The sequence below is a fragment of the Amia ocellicauda genome, chromosome 21 (genome assembly GCF_036373705.1).
Source record: "Amia ocellicauda isolate fAmiCal2 chromosome 21, fAmiCal2.hap1, whole genome shotgun sequence".
NCBI classification, from domain to species: domain Eukaryota; kingdom Metazoa; phylum Chordata; class Actinopteri; order Amiiformes; family Amiidae; genus Amia; species Amia ocellicauda.
Window position 1 is genome coordinate 9,874,588 of NC_089870.1, and position 13,730 is coordinate 9,888,317.

Consider the following 13,730-nt stretch of genomic DNA (forward strand, 5'->3'; position numbering starts at 1 on the left):
ATGAACTGTTCTGATGTGTGAACATGTTGATCCAGCACCAAAACATGGGGGATATATTAAACACAAAAAGTCTGTTGTGGTAATATTTCCACAAGGTCATTTATGGCCAGGCCACACTGTAGAGAACGGTGCCTTTGAAGAAAATCACAACACAAGCAGAGTCAGTCCCTGGAGAGAAGGGGAGAGAAGAGAAAAGTTTAACACCTGCTTCTTACATTTTTATGCATTTAATGACATTCTTACATTGTTACCTTTAATTTTTATAAGAAGATTCCTTAAAATAGTAATAACAATAAATAAAAATGGGATACATATGCATCCCATACATACTGTTTCATACACTGCCCTCAGCTGGCTGAAAGTAGCATTGGATATGAAATACTGCAATGGGAAGGTTTAGAGTCCAAAAAAGAAGTTACCTTAAGATTCACAGTTCAAGCTTTAACACTTACATAAAGAGCTTATTCAGATCAAGATTTTGCTTTAATTCAGCAACTACAATTATATCCATTCAGGGGCCAAATCATATATTTTGTGTTTCTCCAAATCAATAAACCACATGAATGCAGGCTAAAAACTTACCTCTGTTGACACTCAGTGCAATCTAATGCACAACACTGGTTTACTAAGTCAAATGTACAATTAAGATCTAAATGCTTAGTGTGGTAAGTCTAACAAAGCACTTCAAACCATGTTAAATAAAAATTATTTATTTTTTAAAATAAATGCATTTTTACAGTCTAAAAACAGTAGGGTGGCACCCCTTACTGTCCTGGACATCTGAGGCACAAAACTAAAGGGTTATAAGAAGAAACTGTAAGAGGCAAAGCTTGGAATCTTCATTCGATGGCATTTGGTCTCAAACTCCAGGGCTGAACAGTTTGATAGGCAAATAGCTTTCTTACCAAAAAAAAAAAAAAAAAAAGAGGGGGTGGTATTCTGTACTAAGATAACTATGCAAACAGAAAAAGCTGTCAACTTTAGATAGATAAAAAAAAACAAAAACTAAGTTTTAATAAGAAAAAGAGAAGAGTTCAGCTTTAGTTCAATGGACCTGGAGATTGAGTATTTTTTTGTAATATATATATATATATATATATATATATATATATATATATATATATATATATATATAATTTAAAAAACAATTCAAGACCTTAACATTGGCAGGCACAAAACATCCTTCTACACAAAGACAATGGCTAACATTTCTTTGTGAAACTACAAGAAAAAAAAAAAACACGAAAAAAAAAAAAAACTGTACAATTATATAAAACTTGTGTTTTTTACATTAGTTACACAAAACTAATACTTCATTTAGCATTCCTTCATATGGAGAGGAAAAAAAAAAGACTTTGCATATTTCTTATTAAAACTGGTGACATATTGCTGGTAATAAAATGGCGTTGAATAATACTATACGGTGTAAAATAAGTATGGCAATGCAAAACAATTAATAGGCCAACGAGCAGATACCAAAAGATAAAAACCCTTCACAATCCAACATGAGCAAACCCCAATGTCTGCAATAACGCACAGCTACCATCACACGGCCTAGCCACACGACGCACAACTCACATGGGGCACTTTTAGCTTCCCAAAGTTAAAACGAGGACAACACAATTGTCCTAGAGAACCACAAATATGTGTGTTTTATTTTTAATCATAAAATGAAATCACTTGATGAAATATGACAAATAAAACTAAAAAACTTGATGTGAGGACAACAGAGCTCAGACGGAATGGCAAACAGGCACTTGTGTGGTTCTGAGGACCCAAGAGGGACGTCTTGAGATTTTGCACGATGAGATTAATTGATTTTTTAGACAGGCCTTTAAGCCACAGTACAGGGGAAATGCAGGGGGCTGTCAAGCCGATGCTGATCCTGGGAGACAAAGGTTCATATGTTTGGGACCAGTGATGGGTAAAAATACTTACTGAAAATTTAATTATTAAATGCATATAAATCATGCACAAATATAACTTTCCGTTGCCTTGTACAGAACAATGGTCTCAGAGTGGTCAGTAACCGAGTTTGCAGTAAAGTGACCAAACTTCACTTGACCAAAAACTAAGAAAAATAGCCTTCATAAACCGTAAGCAAGAAAAATAAAATAAAATAAATCCTTCAGTTCAAGTCTGTCTTCAGTGAGAATTCAGCAGCTCTTTCATTTCCACCTCAGAGACATTTCCCCCAATGTAATTTACTGAAAATTTAAAGACCCGGGATTTCGAATATTTCATGCTGTAATTGAGTGTTATTTATTTATAAATGGAGGAAAAACTCAGGAGCTACTGATTTATATTAAAAGTAATCCCTGGAGGAGAAATAAAGTGTATGGAAATGCTTTCGAAGAGGAGGAGGAAAAAAAAAAAGTGACTGAATAAAAACACTGGGCTGGGAGAGAGCTGAAGAAACCCAGAGGGGAAAAATCCTTCAAGGTATTGCTGCCCTGTAACACTGCCTTCATATGCCACCTGGTAACATTCAACAGATTTTTTTACTGCTTTACTGAATATAGGTATTGAATTTGGCACAGCCAGCAAATGTTTACATGGTAAATAAACAAAACAAAACCTTCAAAATCATGTACTGGTTTGTTTCTGGTTGTATACAGACACAAGGACAGTAAACAATCTGCTCTGAACTGTTCTGCAGGAAAACTAACCGGATTAAACCACCACAATTGTACTAATTAGTGTCAGCTTATATGGGTAAATGTCAAAGACCTTTCAGGTATACATAAATGCTCCTGAAAATCAGAAATAATAAAAATGACAGTCTTGTTCAACATGGGGATTCTGTTGTAAATGCTGAAAGTGGGTGTGCTGCCTCTGTTTGATGCTTCAGCTCACTGGTGTGTGACGGGGCAGCGCTTTGGGAGTCCAAGAGAGCAGTGATGGCGGCTTTTTAACTCGAGCTGCAGGTCCCGTTGATGGATCACCTGCTGCACCTGATATCGAAGCCACGGGCGGTTTGAACTGGTCGTCGGGTTTGTCGGACTGTGACGGAATAATTAGTGTTATAAATGCTTTAGTCAGAATAGCGCCATGGCGTCACATTGAAGAAAACTGTGTGACCATGTTGGATTCCTCACACGGTACAACCCCCTTTCCCCCCTCGCTTCCCCAGCCCGCCTGGATCACACCCATCCGCTGGTCAGCTTGTAGAACATCTCCTCATCCAGGCTCTCATTCTGGTCCTTGGCGCGCGTCGACAGGAAGATGTAGCCGCCGATGAACTCGTGCACCACCTTGCAGTCCACCTCAGTGCAGATGAAGGCGAGGCTGGGCTCGTCCGCAAACTCCACCGTCACCTGAGCGCCGGACAACACAGAAAAGCACATTTTAGCTTAAACAATCTATGGTCAATTCATTAAAAAATTATACATTACATAGAATGCTCAACAGCGTACCATTTTGATCTCCCAGTTCACATTCCACTGCTTCATGTTGCTGAACCTCCAGGTCTTGATGGCGTCTCCGGTGCCAGCGTCCATGCGGATCAGCCGGTTGTAGGTGATCCCTATTAGTTCGTCTCTCTTCCCTCCTTGGAATCTGACGGAGTGAAGGAAGGGGTCAGGTCACTTTTCTTCAATATGATTTTGTTAAAGGCCCACATCATAAGTAGGTTGACATAAAATAGGTGCTGCTAATCCAAGGTTTCCACTAAGCTATAGCCATGATGCCTCCAATAGGTTTCAAAGCCCCCCAGTAGAGATCATTGCACATTATGGACCAGAAATTCGCTCATGCTTTGAATTGCGATATAAATTCACCGAGAGGGAAGTCTGGTGTTTACAGAGACTTACTTTGCAAGGAAGTGAGTCATGCCAAACTCGGGCAGGGATTGCCAGGCCTGGATGAACCGCAGCTTGGCTTCAATGAGGCTCATCTGGGCCACGTTCTGGTGAGCCTCCAGGATGCGAGCGGTGATCTATGGGAGAACATCAGTATTGTCACAAGCACACTTCACAATTGGGGACCGGTCTCCACAGAGAGAGACAGACCTGGAGCGATCCAAACTGTGCACACCGTACACAGTACACAGTACACAGTAGTGGGTTTAGCTTGGTTTACCTTTAAAATATTTGTAATGAAATTCAGATTTTCAATCTACTGCACATTTCCCCAGCCAATTATTTTAAAATATATAAAAAAAAAAAGTTGTTGGAAACTAATCTAATGTGGCCGTTTGACCCAGAGAGATGACTTCACTTACCAAGTCCCTTATATAGCCAGGCTGAAGATGGTAGGATGAGCAGAAAGGAGGGAGGGCAGGAGCAGAAAAAGAAAAAGGCAGTGAGAACAAGGCAACCAAGCAGAGAGATTGCTGCAAAACAAATGGTAGAGATAAAACCAAATCAAGAAGTTCAAGCCAAGACTCATGCAATTGATTCCAGCGAGAAAGGAAGCAGCAGTTGTACAGGCCGGGACCGCGCAGGTTCGACAGGCAGCAGAGAAAGCCTGCATATTGGGATCAGTACAGGACCTGAGAGGAGTTCCCTTTGGCACCGAAATCGGTTTAAACCTCTTGCAGTCATAGGGGATTCACGTGCCTCTTTTCACCTCAAGTGCATTTGTGCAGCTCTGCCGTTTGATGCTGCTCCCCACTAGATGGCAGTATTAACTCAATCATTCATCTGCACTGCATGTCATTTGTTAAACAGGATATTGAAGGCAAAGCAGGGGACAATATTCTGCCAGTGAGAACACAAACAACACCCTGCCTGGGAGGAATTGTGCATCTAGATGGATGCTGCCTGTACAATGACATCAGGACGCAGTGTTTTTTTCTGTACAGTTCTATAAATGTCAAGGCTTCCCTGACTTACAGAAAACAGTGAAAATCAATAGAAGTCAGCAAGATTAAAGTCATAGTGCATTTTTCATGCAGCTGGAAGCTGCTGTCCATTCTCCCAGGCTAATTTGCAAAAGCACATTCTGAGAGGAGTTCATTTCCTGATGCATCCCCCCTCCTCTCTCTAGGATCTAATGGCCCAGTACTCTCAGAATCTGTGTGCTGTCTGCCAGGATATCAACTGCAATACAGTTGGCGTGACGCCAGTCCCCCAACTCTGGGGACGGCGTGCTGACTGTACAGTACAGTACAGTACTGGACTCACGGCAGGAAATGGAGGGGCTGCCATATATTTCAAACACTAACTGAATTGAGACTGATCACAGTAACATTTTCCCTGGCTGTTGCAGTTGCAGCAAACCTTCAGTTGATTCCTTTAAAAACAAACAAAATAATAAAAAAATAAAACAAACGTTTCCTGTTAACAAAGTCTATAAAAGTCTATGTAGTGGCAGTTTGAATGCAGTTCCATTTTTTTTTTTTTTTGTATAATGTATTTGCATCACAACATAGTGCTGAATAAACTGTACTATAAACCTGTACTTAAACCTGTATAAACTCAAGGCTGCACACCAGGGTACTATACAGGGTACTATTCTTGGCCAGGTCAACAATCAGCTGCCTTAATTTTTAAGCCATCCAACAGGAAATGGAAGAGTTTTATTTCTTCCTACTAAATCTGAGGGATCTTGACTAGTTATCCCTTCACAAGTGGCCATTTTCTCTATTTCTGATTCCAGTTGTACAAGTCCTTGCCCAGTGGCAGATCAGACCTGGAAGACTCTCTTTATAAACCATTTTCAAAATTCACTGACTCAGTTACCAAAATTACTGAAGCATACATTTTCCAAATGCTTAATTTCAAACCCACGTCCAGCTCTCTCCCATCCATTAAAGCTTTCTTCAGGAAAAAATAAATGACCATAAGAAGTACAGTTTATGGTTTTGATCTATAAGGTGCTCAGCCAGTTTATACAAAAACTGATATTTACATACACATTTGACAAGTGAATATTGTTAAAGGCATATCACAATACACTCTGGAGTGTCCCCCCCACCCTCAAATACCAGAGCTAAGCTTCTCCCACAAATGTTACTCCTCCCCTTGTCCTCTGTAAAGGAATTCACAGCAGCAGCACATTCGAGTCTCAGGCAGTGGGATTCCTCATTCGTTCCTCAAGTGGCATTTGGCTGGAACCACTAGAGCTGCATTCCTACACACAAGAGCCAGATGTTGCTCATCCAGCTGAGAAGGGTTGGCTGCAGCTGGGAGCCATCAAACAGACTCCAGCATAAACAACTGGCAGCTTCACCCACACACATCCCTCACACCCGCTCAAGGCTGTGTCTGCCGAACTCCACGCCTATATAAGGCTGCAGGACTCCCAACTCCATACCTGTTACTAGATACTGAAAGGAAACTGATGGAGGGAATCATCAGTTCTAATGCCACAACTGTCATTGCATACTATGACTCACTCATCTTTCATAACTTTTTTGACTGGACTCAATAGTCACAACTGAAATGAGTGTAAAACACCAATCATGTGCTTGAATGCCATGGTCTTGTTCACTCCCCAAAAGAGTGACCAAGACTCCATCATTACCTGCTTGTTCTTATACTTTTTAAGATATCGTGGTGACACCAGGCACTCTGGGTTGATGTCCGTGTTGATCGGCTCCGCGATGAACTGAGGGTCAGGGTTCATGTGCTGCATCTTGAGGAAGGACAGGATGTTCTGCACCTCCAGGTTGTAGGAACTGTCAGCCATGGTCTTCCCTTTAGAGGCCAACCGGCAAGCTGCCATCCAGTGAGCATATTGCTTCTCCTGCAGAGGGAGCGAGAGAGGCTGCCGTCAGCACAGAAACTCCCTCTGCCTCAAGGCCATTCAGAGACCCCGAGTAGGGAGTAGAGTCACTCACCATGTCGCAGCGCAGCCATATCTCATTCATGCCGTCCGCCACGGGGATCAGCAGCTTGATGTTAAATTTCTGACCAGAGATGTTGACGTCAGGAGTCACCTCACACCCTGGGGAGAATCGAAGAAATACAGTATTATGGGATTGCATTATAGCAGAGAAAGTATTGACATGCTGGTAGGAAGCCGACAGGAAGAATAGATTAAGAACTAACAAGTCATAGGCCCTCCAGCAAAGCGAGACCTCCATCATGAGAATATTGAGACCCACCAGAGAGCAGGCCGAGAGGGACGCATTGTGATCAAGTCTGTATAAATCACAATCCCACAGCAGGACAAAAAAAAAAATGAACCAAGAGGTCAAAGACAAGAAGTTCACATTTAACTATTGACATAAGCTCAATTACTTTGCCAATCATAGTTTAAATAAACATGGGTTTCAACTTCCTTAAAATGTGAAGCAAACATGTATGTTTCACATCCATGTTTATTTGTTAATTTTAAACTAATAATTTGTAACCATTCATGGTTTATTCCATTTCCATAAAAAAACGACAGGACAAACCAAATGCCATCCTTTTACTCACTGCATTAAAAGATTTGTAAACTTGGTCACACAATTACCAACGAGGAAAATGCATCTGGTTCACAAATTAGACATGACGCAGATTGCTTTGCCTGGTCTGAAGGGTTTGTATTGGAATGAGGTTACAAAAACCTTGAAATGCCTTTGAGTAAATATGCTCTTACCTCGGAGATTCATTTGGTGGGCTGGTGTGCCATGAGCCTCCTCTTTGCTCTTATAACAGGAAATTGTGATGTCTTTAAACGTGCACCAGTACTGCTTATAGCCTTTTAGGGTGAGCTTCTTTGGTCTGGAGAAATGGGGGAAAAAATATATTAGGCCATAAGCAGAAACCACATATTCCCAGTAAGAGACAAGAAAAAGGTACTGAAAGAGCAATATTCAACACAGATTCAGCAACACAATCAGTATGTTAGTATAACTCACTTCTAAAAGGACACTGAAGGCAGCTCTGGATTAATTTTAAGAGATTAAAAAGTAAAGCTAAATAGCTTTTGATTCCTTCATCAGCTTCCCCTTCATTTCAGACAACTGACAAATTGCTTACAGCAGCTAAACTATGGTCTGCATTTAAGAGTAATACAATTAAGAATTCAGCCACATCATGCTTTCCCAAAAACACCCACCTTATTCTGCGTCCTTATACATTATTAAAAATTAAAGCACACACAACAAGCAGGCAGAACAGGACCAGCACTTCAAACAATTCAATTTGCCGTCTTGCTTTTAGACAGAGGATTCATCAACAAGCAAGGTCATGTCATTTGCAAACAAGGAGAAACCAAATATCAAAAGTTTGATTTTTTTTTACTTTTCATTTGACTTACTTGAAAACTTTCACATAGTCTGCAAGTTCAGGGATAGATGTGATATCACCCTGAAAGACAAAAGGTGAATTCAGTAAAACCTTTGTGAAAACAGACATTCCTCACATACTCATAATCAGAGCACTACCTAGCAAGAACAAAGCATAATGACATCACTGTTCAGATCTGATCCCTCGCCGCCCTACTCATCTGACACACCTGACTGAAAGGTACCTGATCTAATGTAGGCAGCCTTTCATGAACCAGTTTCTTCAGGGCTGCTTTGAAAGTGACCGAATGGGGGGGAGGTTAAGTGTAGACCTGTGAGGCAGTGTTGTTCCTACAGATGCATGTTAACCTCTCAACATACTACATACTGGCAGATAATCCAGCTGCATGGAGCGAAGTGAGTTGGATTTCTCCAGGTACAGAATTTAATAAGCAGCACCAATTCTTACAGCCATGTCACTGAAATTTTACCAGCGTGTTTGAGGTCTTTCCCCCCTCGAGCGTGATCTCCAGGTCAGACAGGGCCGCGTCCACCTCGTCCACCTCTTTCTCGCTGTTGTTCATGTGATTCTCTGAAGTCATGATGGACAGCTTGTTGATGTGGTACTGCAAATCAAGGATAGGGGGCAGTCCGTTAAATTGTACCATTTCACAAACCATATCAAATTACAAATGAAAGATTCTTGTTATTGTTTTTTCTCCGTTGACTGAAACATATCTAAAGTTCAATTACAATTACATTTGGGGGTTAAAATTATTTGTAGGATTTGTTGGGCGTCATATTCTGGTAATTTCTGTCTTAATTTCAGAACGTGAAGCACATTTCTCAACACAAATATAAAACTGCCAAGTGAGAGTGGAAACAGGGTGTGAATGAAGGTCTGAAATCAAAGTAATATAACCCCCCTGCTGCCTCCTGGTAAAGCATCCAGGCTGCAGTAAAATGCCAGCTGTGCTGACATTTCCAGGTGAAAGGTATTTGTACACGTTCTTTAGTTGAGAAACCCTAATATGATTTTCCCTTGCAGAATGAACAGGCTTCTCATTCACAGGAAAGGGTCCAATCCACAGGCTTGAAGCCCATTTTACAAATAGAAAAGATGCAAAATTATATGGAGTGAAAAAAAGTACTTCCTGGGGTTTAAAAATGATCAATCAGAACTGTGTAGGTCCTGGGTGTATTCGGTCCCCAAAGTCCCCTGCCCAGCACTCTATATATACCACAGAGTTAGGACAGCCCGGCGCCCAGAGGTCTGGTCATTCAGCTTTATGAGCTTCTGAAATAGCAGCGCCAAGAGCGGCAGGAGCTCCGGTCTCCACATCCCTAAAGGGCAACGCTGCTTCCGCTGTTGTCACCTCATTATAGACTAGAGGGGCAATTCACTGCAGTCCTAGTAGTTGAACCGATGAACTTTGACTTGCAGTCTGTGCACACGCAAGATCTGACATACCCCCTGGGGACAATTATGGGCAAATGGCTTATCTCGTTCATTTGGTAAGTAGGAGTGATCAGTTTGCACACAGGGAGAGATAAGTATCGCTGCCGTGTCATGTACATTTCACTGAGCAGTACCATGCAATCTCATTAGGGTGCCTTCCTGTCAAAGTCAGACCTAGATCCACACATCCCACCCAGCTCCGTGCCTCCTCCTCACCTGCAGGGCCGCAAACATCATCATTTCCTCCTCAGTGCACTCAATCTCCTCCAGCAGGATGGCCCACTTGGCCTGCTCGTAAAGCTGGTTCACACGGATAGCATCGTACTGCAAAGGCAAGAGGAATTACCTTTACACCTCCATTCCAATTCACACAGCTGACAAAACAATGCACTCAAACACACACTGGGGTCAAACACACTTCCTGTCCTATGCCAGAAGTTGAAAGAAGAAATGTGTTAGGATGACCCACTTTCTAAATAGCTGCTGGCCAGTTAACCTTTTGTTCAAGTACAATAAAAAATAAATAAGGCTCTAAAGTCGCTATTTTGAACAAGCATGGGTTATCACGAAACAAGGCAGAACTGAAAGTTAAATGTTTGGAATTTAAGCATCCTGCTTATAGAAAAATGGAAACCTAACTGTTGAAGGAAAGTTACTTTCATACATTTTAGTTTGAACTAAACAGGAAATTTGGAAGCATGATTTACACAATGTGACTGAAATCGAAACAGACCAGCATGCCTCAGCTCAAGGGCAGGAATAGGGGGGTTTGAGTCAGTACCTTGGGATTGAGGTCAAAGAAGCTGTGGTATTTAAACCGGAGAAGTAGAACTTCATTCTCCTTCACGTCCTGTTCCATCAGAGATCTGGAGGAGTCCAGCCACCTTTACAAATAAACAGCACACTTTTTTGCACACTCTTTCAAACCTGCCAATGCAACAGAGCCACATGAGCAGAAACATTTTGGAGGCAAGAGAGCTCGACTAACCCTTGGTTGATCTTTGCTTTGTCCAGCAGACTCTGGGGCTTGTAGAGCTTAGCGAGGATTTCGGGTGAAGCAATTGGCTGACTGACTGCTAAAATGCTGGGATTGCCCTCAGACAGGGGGCTGTCTCCAAACCAGGCAGAGGTGGGGGACAGTGGGCTGCCATCTCGCGAGTCATAGGTGGGAGTCATGGTCTTGCTGTAGAGCCCAGGGCTGGAGTAGATGCTCCCTAAAAGAAAGCCTCGTATGAATCCTGTGCACAAAGTGGGTTTTCAAAATATAAACACAAAGCTGCCAAACCCAAATATTTCTATGAATACTTCCATGTGATTAAAGGCCTAAAAACCCTGAATGCACAACTGATGAAGGTGGCACACACAAGCCAAAAAAAAAAAGTGGATCCTCATGCAGGTGCAATTCACACAGTCAATCTGCATGGCTTACAATACGTTCACTGCAAACAACTTGACAATCAGCACCACAGGGTGATATGAACACACGCCAGGCCAAGACTTCTCCATTTATTGCAGTTTGGGGAATAAATTGTCAATAAAAACTGTGTGATAAAAGGAAAATCCTTTTCAATTCAGACATTTGGCATAGAAAGCTTAACCAAGAGCAGCATTGTGTCGTAAAGCATTCACAATGGACAGCTGAAAGCCTACAGGGCACAATTAAATAATTTACAAACCTCATGCAGGAAAAAAAAAAAACATCCAAACACAATCCTCTCAAAATATGAATGAATATTCACACTAATAAAATCAATGTCCTAATTGTGATCAGGTTCAATTCTGAGAATAGGATGCGTGTTGACAGAAAGCTATGAGATGGTCAGAGGTTATGAGAACAGCAACAAATCCAGAGAAACTGTTCCCAGAATTCCCTAAAGGATGGCTTGGAGATAAGTTACAAGGTTGTTGAAAACTCTGTGGTTGGTGAACTGGTCAACTAAAAGGCTCTCCCTTCTATATTATAAACATATGAAGCTGAAGTTTAGGAAAGAAAAATACCTGCCTTTTCTGAATTTAAGAACACTGACTATACCTTGGATAGTCAGTTTTACAGGACATAAAAATCCTAACCGCTTTCTCTACCTCATGTGGTTTCACTAAAACAGTTCATTTTAGCCACACTGATATGGGCTTGGATCACAATAGTGCCAAAGAGCAAAAAGGAAAGGTTTCCACAAGGTCAAACCTTTAGTTTAAAAGGATGGCAAATCTATTTCCCCATTAGGCCCACCAGCTCGACTATCCTTTGCGCAGGAAATGCCGTGCAGGTAAGTGAGAAATGAGACCCCTTACCTTTAACAGGGCCGATGTAAATAACCTCAGAGGCTAAAGGAGTTGAAAGGAAGCAAGAAAAAGAAACAAAAGATGACAGATTAAGAAATTCAGACAGATTGGAAAAGAGAGAAGGACTAGACCGACAGATTGAGAGAAATCGGTTCATTTCTCGTCATCCAATTGCAAAATGCACACATTTGGAAATAAGAGGACAAAGCAGATAGCCAATGCCGAAATGGTAGGATAAGTAGGAGCACAAAGTAAATGTCAATGTAAGGAAGGAGTAGAGAGGCCCCCAGCCAGTTTTTGCAGTTGTTTATTTATTGGTTTAGTTTACAGACATTGCCAGTCAAATTGTATTTACAGAAACCCTGTAAAGAGTAAAGAGTCAAAGGGAACGGCTTCCTGTTGTGTGAAGGAAGCTCGAAGGGGGCGCCAAGCTGGGCTGCATTGAGAGGACAAATTCCCCAGACCCCACTCCACTGGAGGCCGACTAGCTCTCTGACCCCACACATCTGGACTGAGGGAAGAGTCACACTCCCTAACGGGACACAGCTAAACTCTGAACCGCTGGCTGGTTTGAAATCGATTTTACACAATTCCCCCCGCCCAAAAGAAAATTCTTCCACAACAATCTCTAACACAGTCTCCTAATATGAAAGACTGTACTATAGAGGAGTTTGCATCTCAGAAGCAATGCTATAACACTGCTTGCATGAGTGGAGATTACACCTTAGGGTATTGAAAGTTATACAACTGGGCTGTTAAATGTTAGGAGAAAGCCTTAAATTAAGAGCAAGTCCCAGTATGATTACAGAGATTACACTTTCAGATGTTTCAGTTGCTGGGGAGCTTACACAGGATTTCACAAGTGGAATCAACTAGCAGCAGTAAGCACATGAAATGTCACAAAAAATATAGAAATGGTAAACGGTCATGATGTATCCATTTCTTTTCATGAGACTTGGGAACAAAACAACCAAAAAACAGATTTTCGGTCAGTACATCGCAACACGAGTGGTGATTTAAACATTAACTCTGCTCATGCCCACCACTCAAAAGAGAATGAAAGGCACACGTCTTATTAAAGGGAAATAATGAACAAACAGCTGAATGGATGCGAGTGAAAGATACAGGCTACAGGAATGTCCACAGACTGCGCCTGCTTGTGAAAGGCCTGCTTCAGCGTGGAGGGGATGGGTCGCGTGGAACAATGGGACTGTTCATGATGAATTAATGTTGATGGAGGATGCAATACGCGCGAGTCTGGAATGTGGCCAGAATCAGTTTACTTGATCTACGGTAAACAGGGTGTAACTCAGAGCTTGTAAACATTTTAAAAATTCTAAGGATTCAAAAGAACTGACCAAAAAACGTAAGGAACACAATTCAACCATTATTGCTGGACTGCTACACTTCTCTCTTTAGTTTTCCCCTTTGATCCCCTTATCAGAAGTCGCCAAACACACAATGTTTAACCTGAGTTGGCACCGAACCTAGACACACTTCTTGAAGAAGCAGAGACAAGAGACTGTGTCCGAGACAAGCTGATTGGCTAAATAGATGACTACTTCTCACACACTGAGGCCAGACGACTCCGAGGCCTGCAGGAGCCTGGCCAGTGACGGACACTGTGAAACCGGGGACCCACCTTGGATCCACAGCCAAGTCAAGGACATTGCTTTTATCATGCACTCAGGTCAAAGGCTGCATCTCTATGCATCCTATACACTATTAACCTAGTATACCTACATTGATTGTTTTATAGTTTATTTATAGACATATCCAATCACAAAAACCTCAAGTGTTTCATTCACCAGACACTTTGCATATTCT

General features: G+C 41.7%; 1 protein-coding gene across 4 annotated transcripts in view; it reads right to left on the minus strand.

Moving 5' to 3' along the window:
• Positions 1-694: 694 nt before the first annotated feature.
• Positions 695-13,730, minus strand: part of fermt2 (FERM domain containing kindlin 2) — a 34,297-nt gene continuing 21,261 nt past the window's right edge. The window contains exons 5-17 of one of the 4 annotated variants that reach the window (XM_066694861.1): positions 11,913-11,945; positions 10,609-10,834; positions 10,402-10,504; positions 9,837-9,944; positions 8,653-8,787; positions 8,194-8,243; positions 7,531-7,655; positions 6,785-6,891; positions 6,469-6,690; positions 4,223-4,243; positions 3,813-3,937; positions 3,417-3,558; positions 695-3,317 (exon numbers count right to left, since the gene is read on the minus strand). In XM_066694861.1, coding sequence (XP_066550958.1) covers positions 3,144-3,317; positions 3,417-3,558; positions 3,813-3,937; positions 4,223-4,243; positions 6,469-6,690; positions 6,785-6,891; positions 7,531-7,655; positions 8,194-8,243; positions 8,653-8,787; positions 9,837-9,944; positions 10,402-10,504; positions 10,609-10,834; positions 11,913-11,945 — 1,571 coding nt within the window. In that variant the 3' untranslated portion in view covers positions 695-3,143. The remainder of the gene's footprint in view (positions 3,318-3,416; positions 3,559-3,812; positions 3,938-4,222; positions 4,244-6,468; positions 6,691-6,784; positions 6,892-7,530; positions 7,656-8,193; positions 8,244-8,652; positions 8,788-9,836; positions 9,945-10,401; positions 10,505-10,608; positions 10,835-11,912; positions 11,946-13,730) is intronic. The other 3 variants (XM_066694863.1, XM_066694862.1, XM_066694864.1) reach the window with 3 other exon arrangements.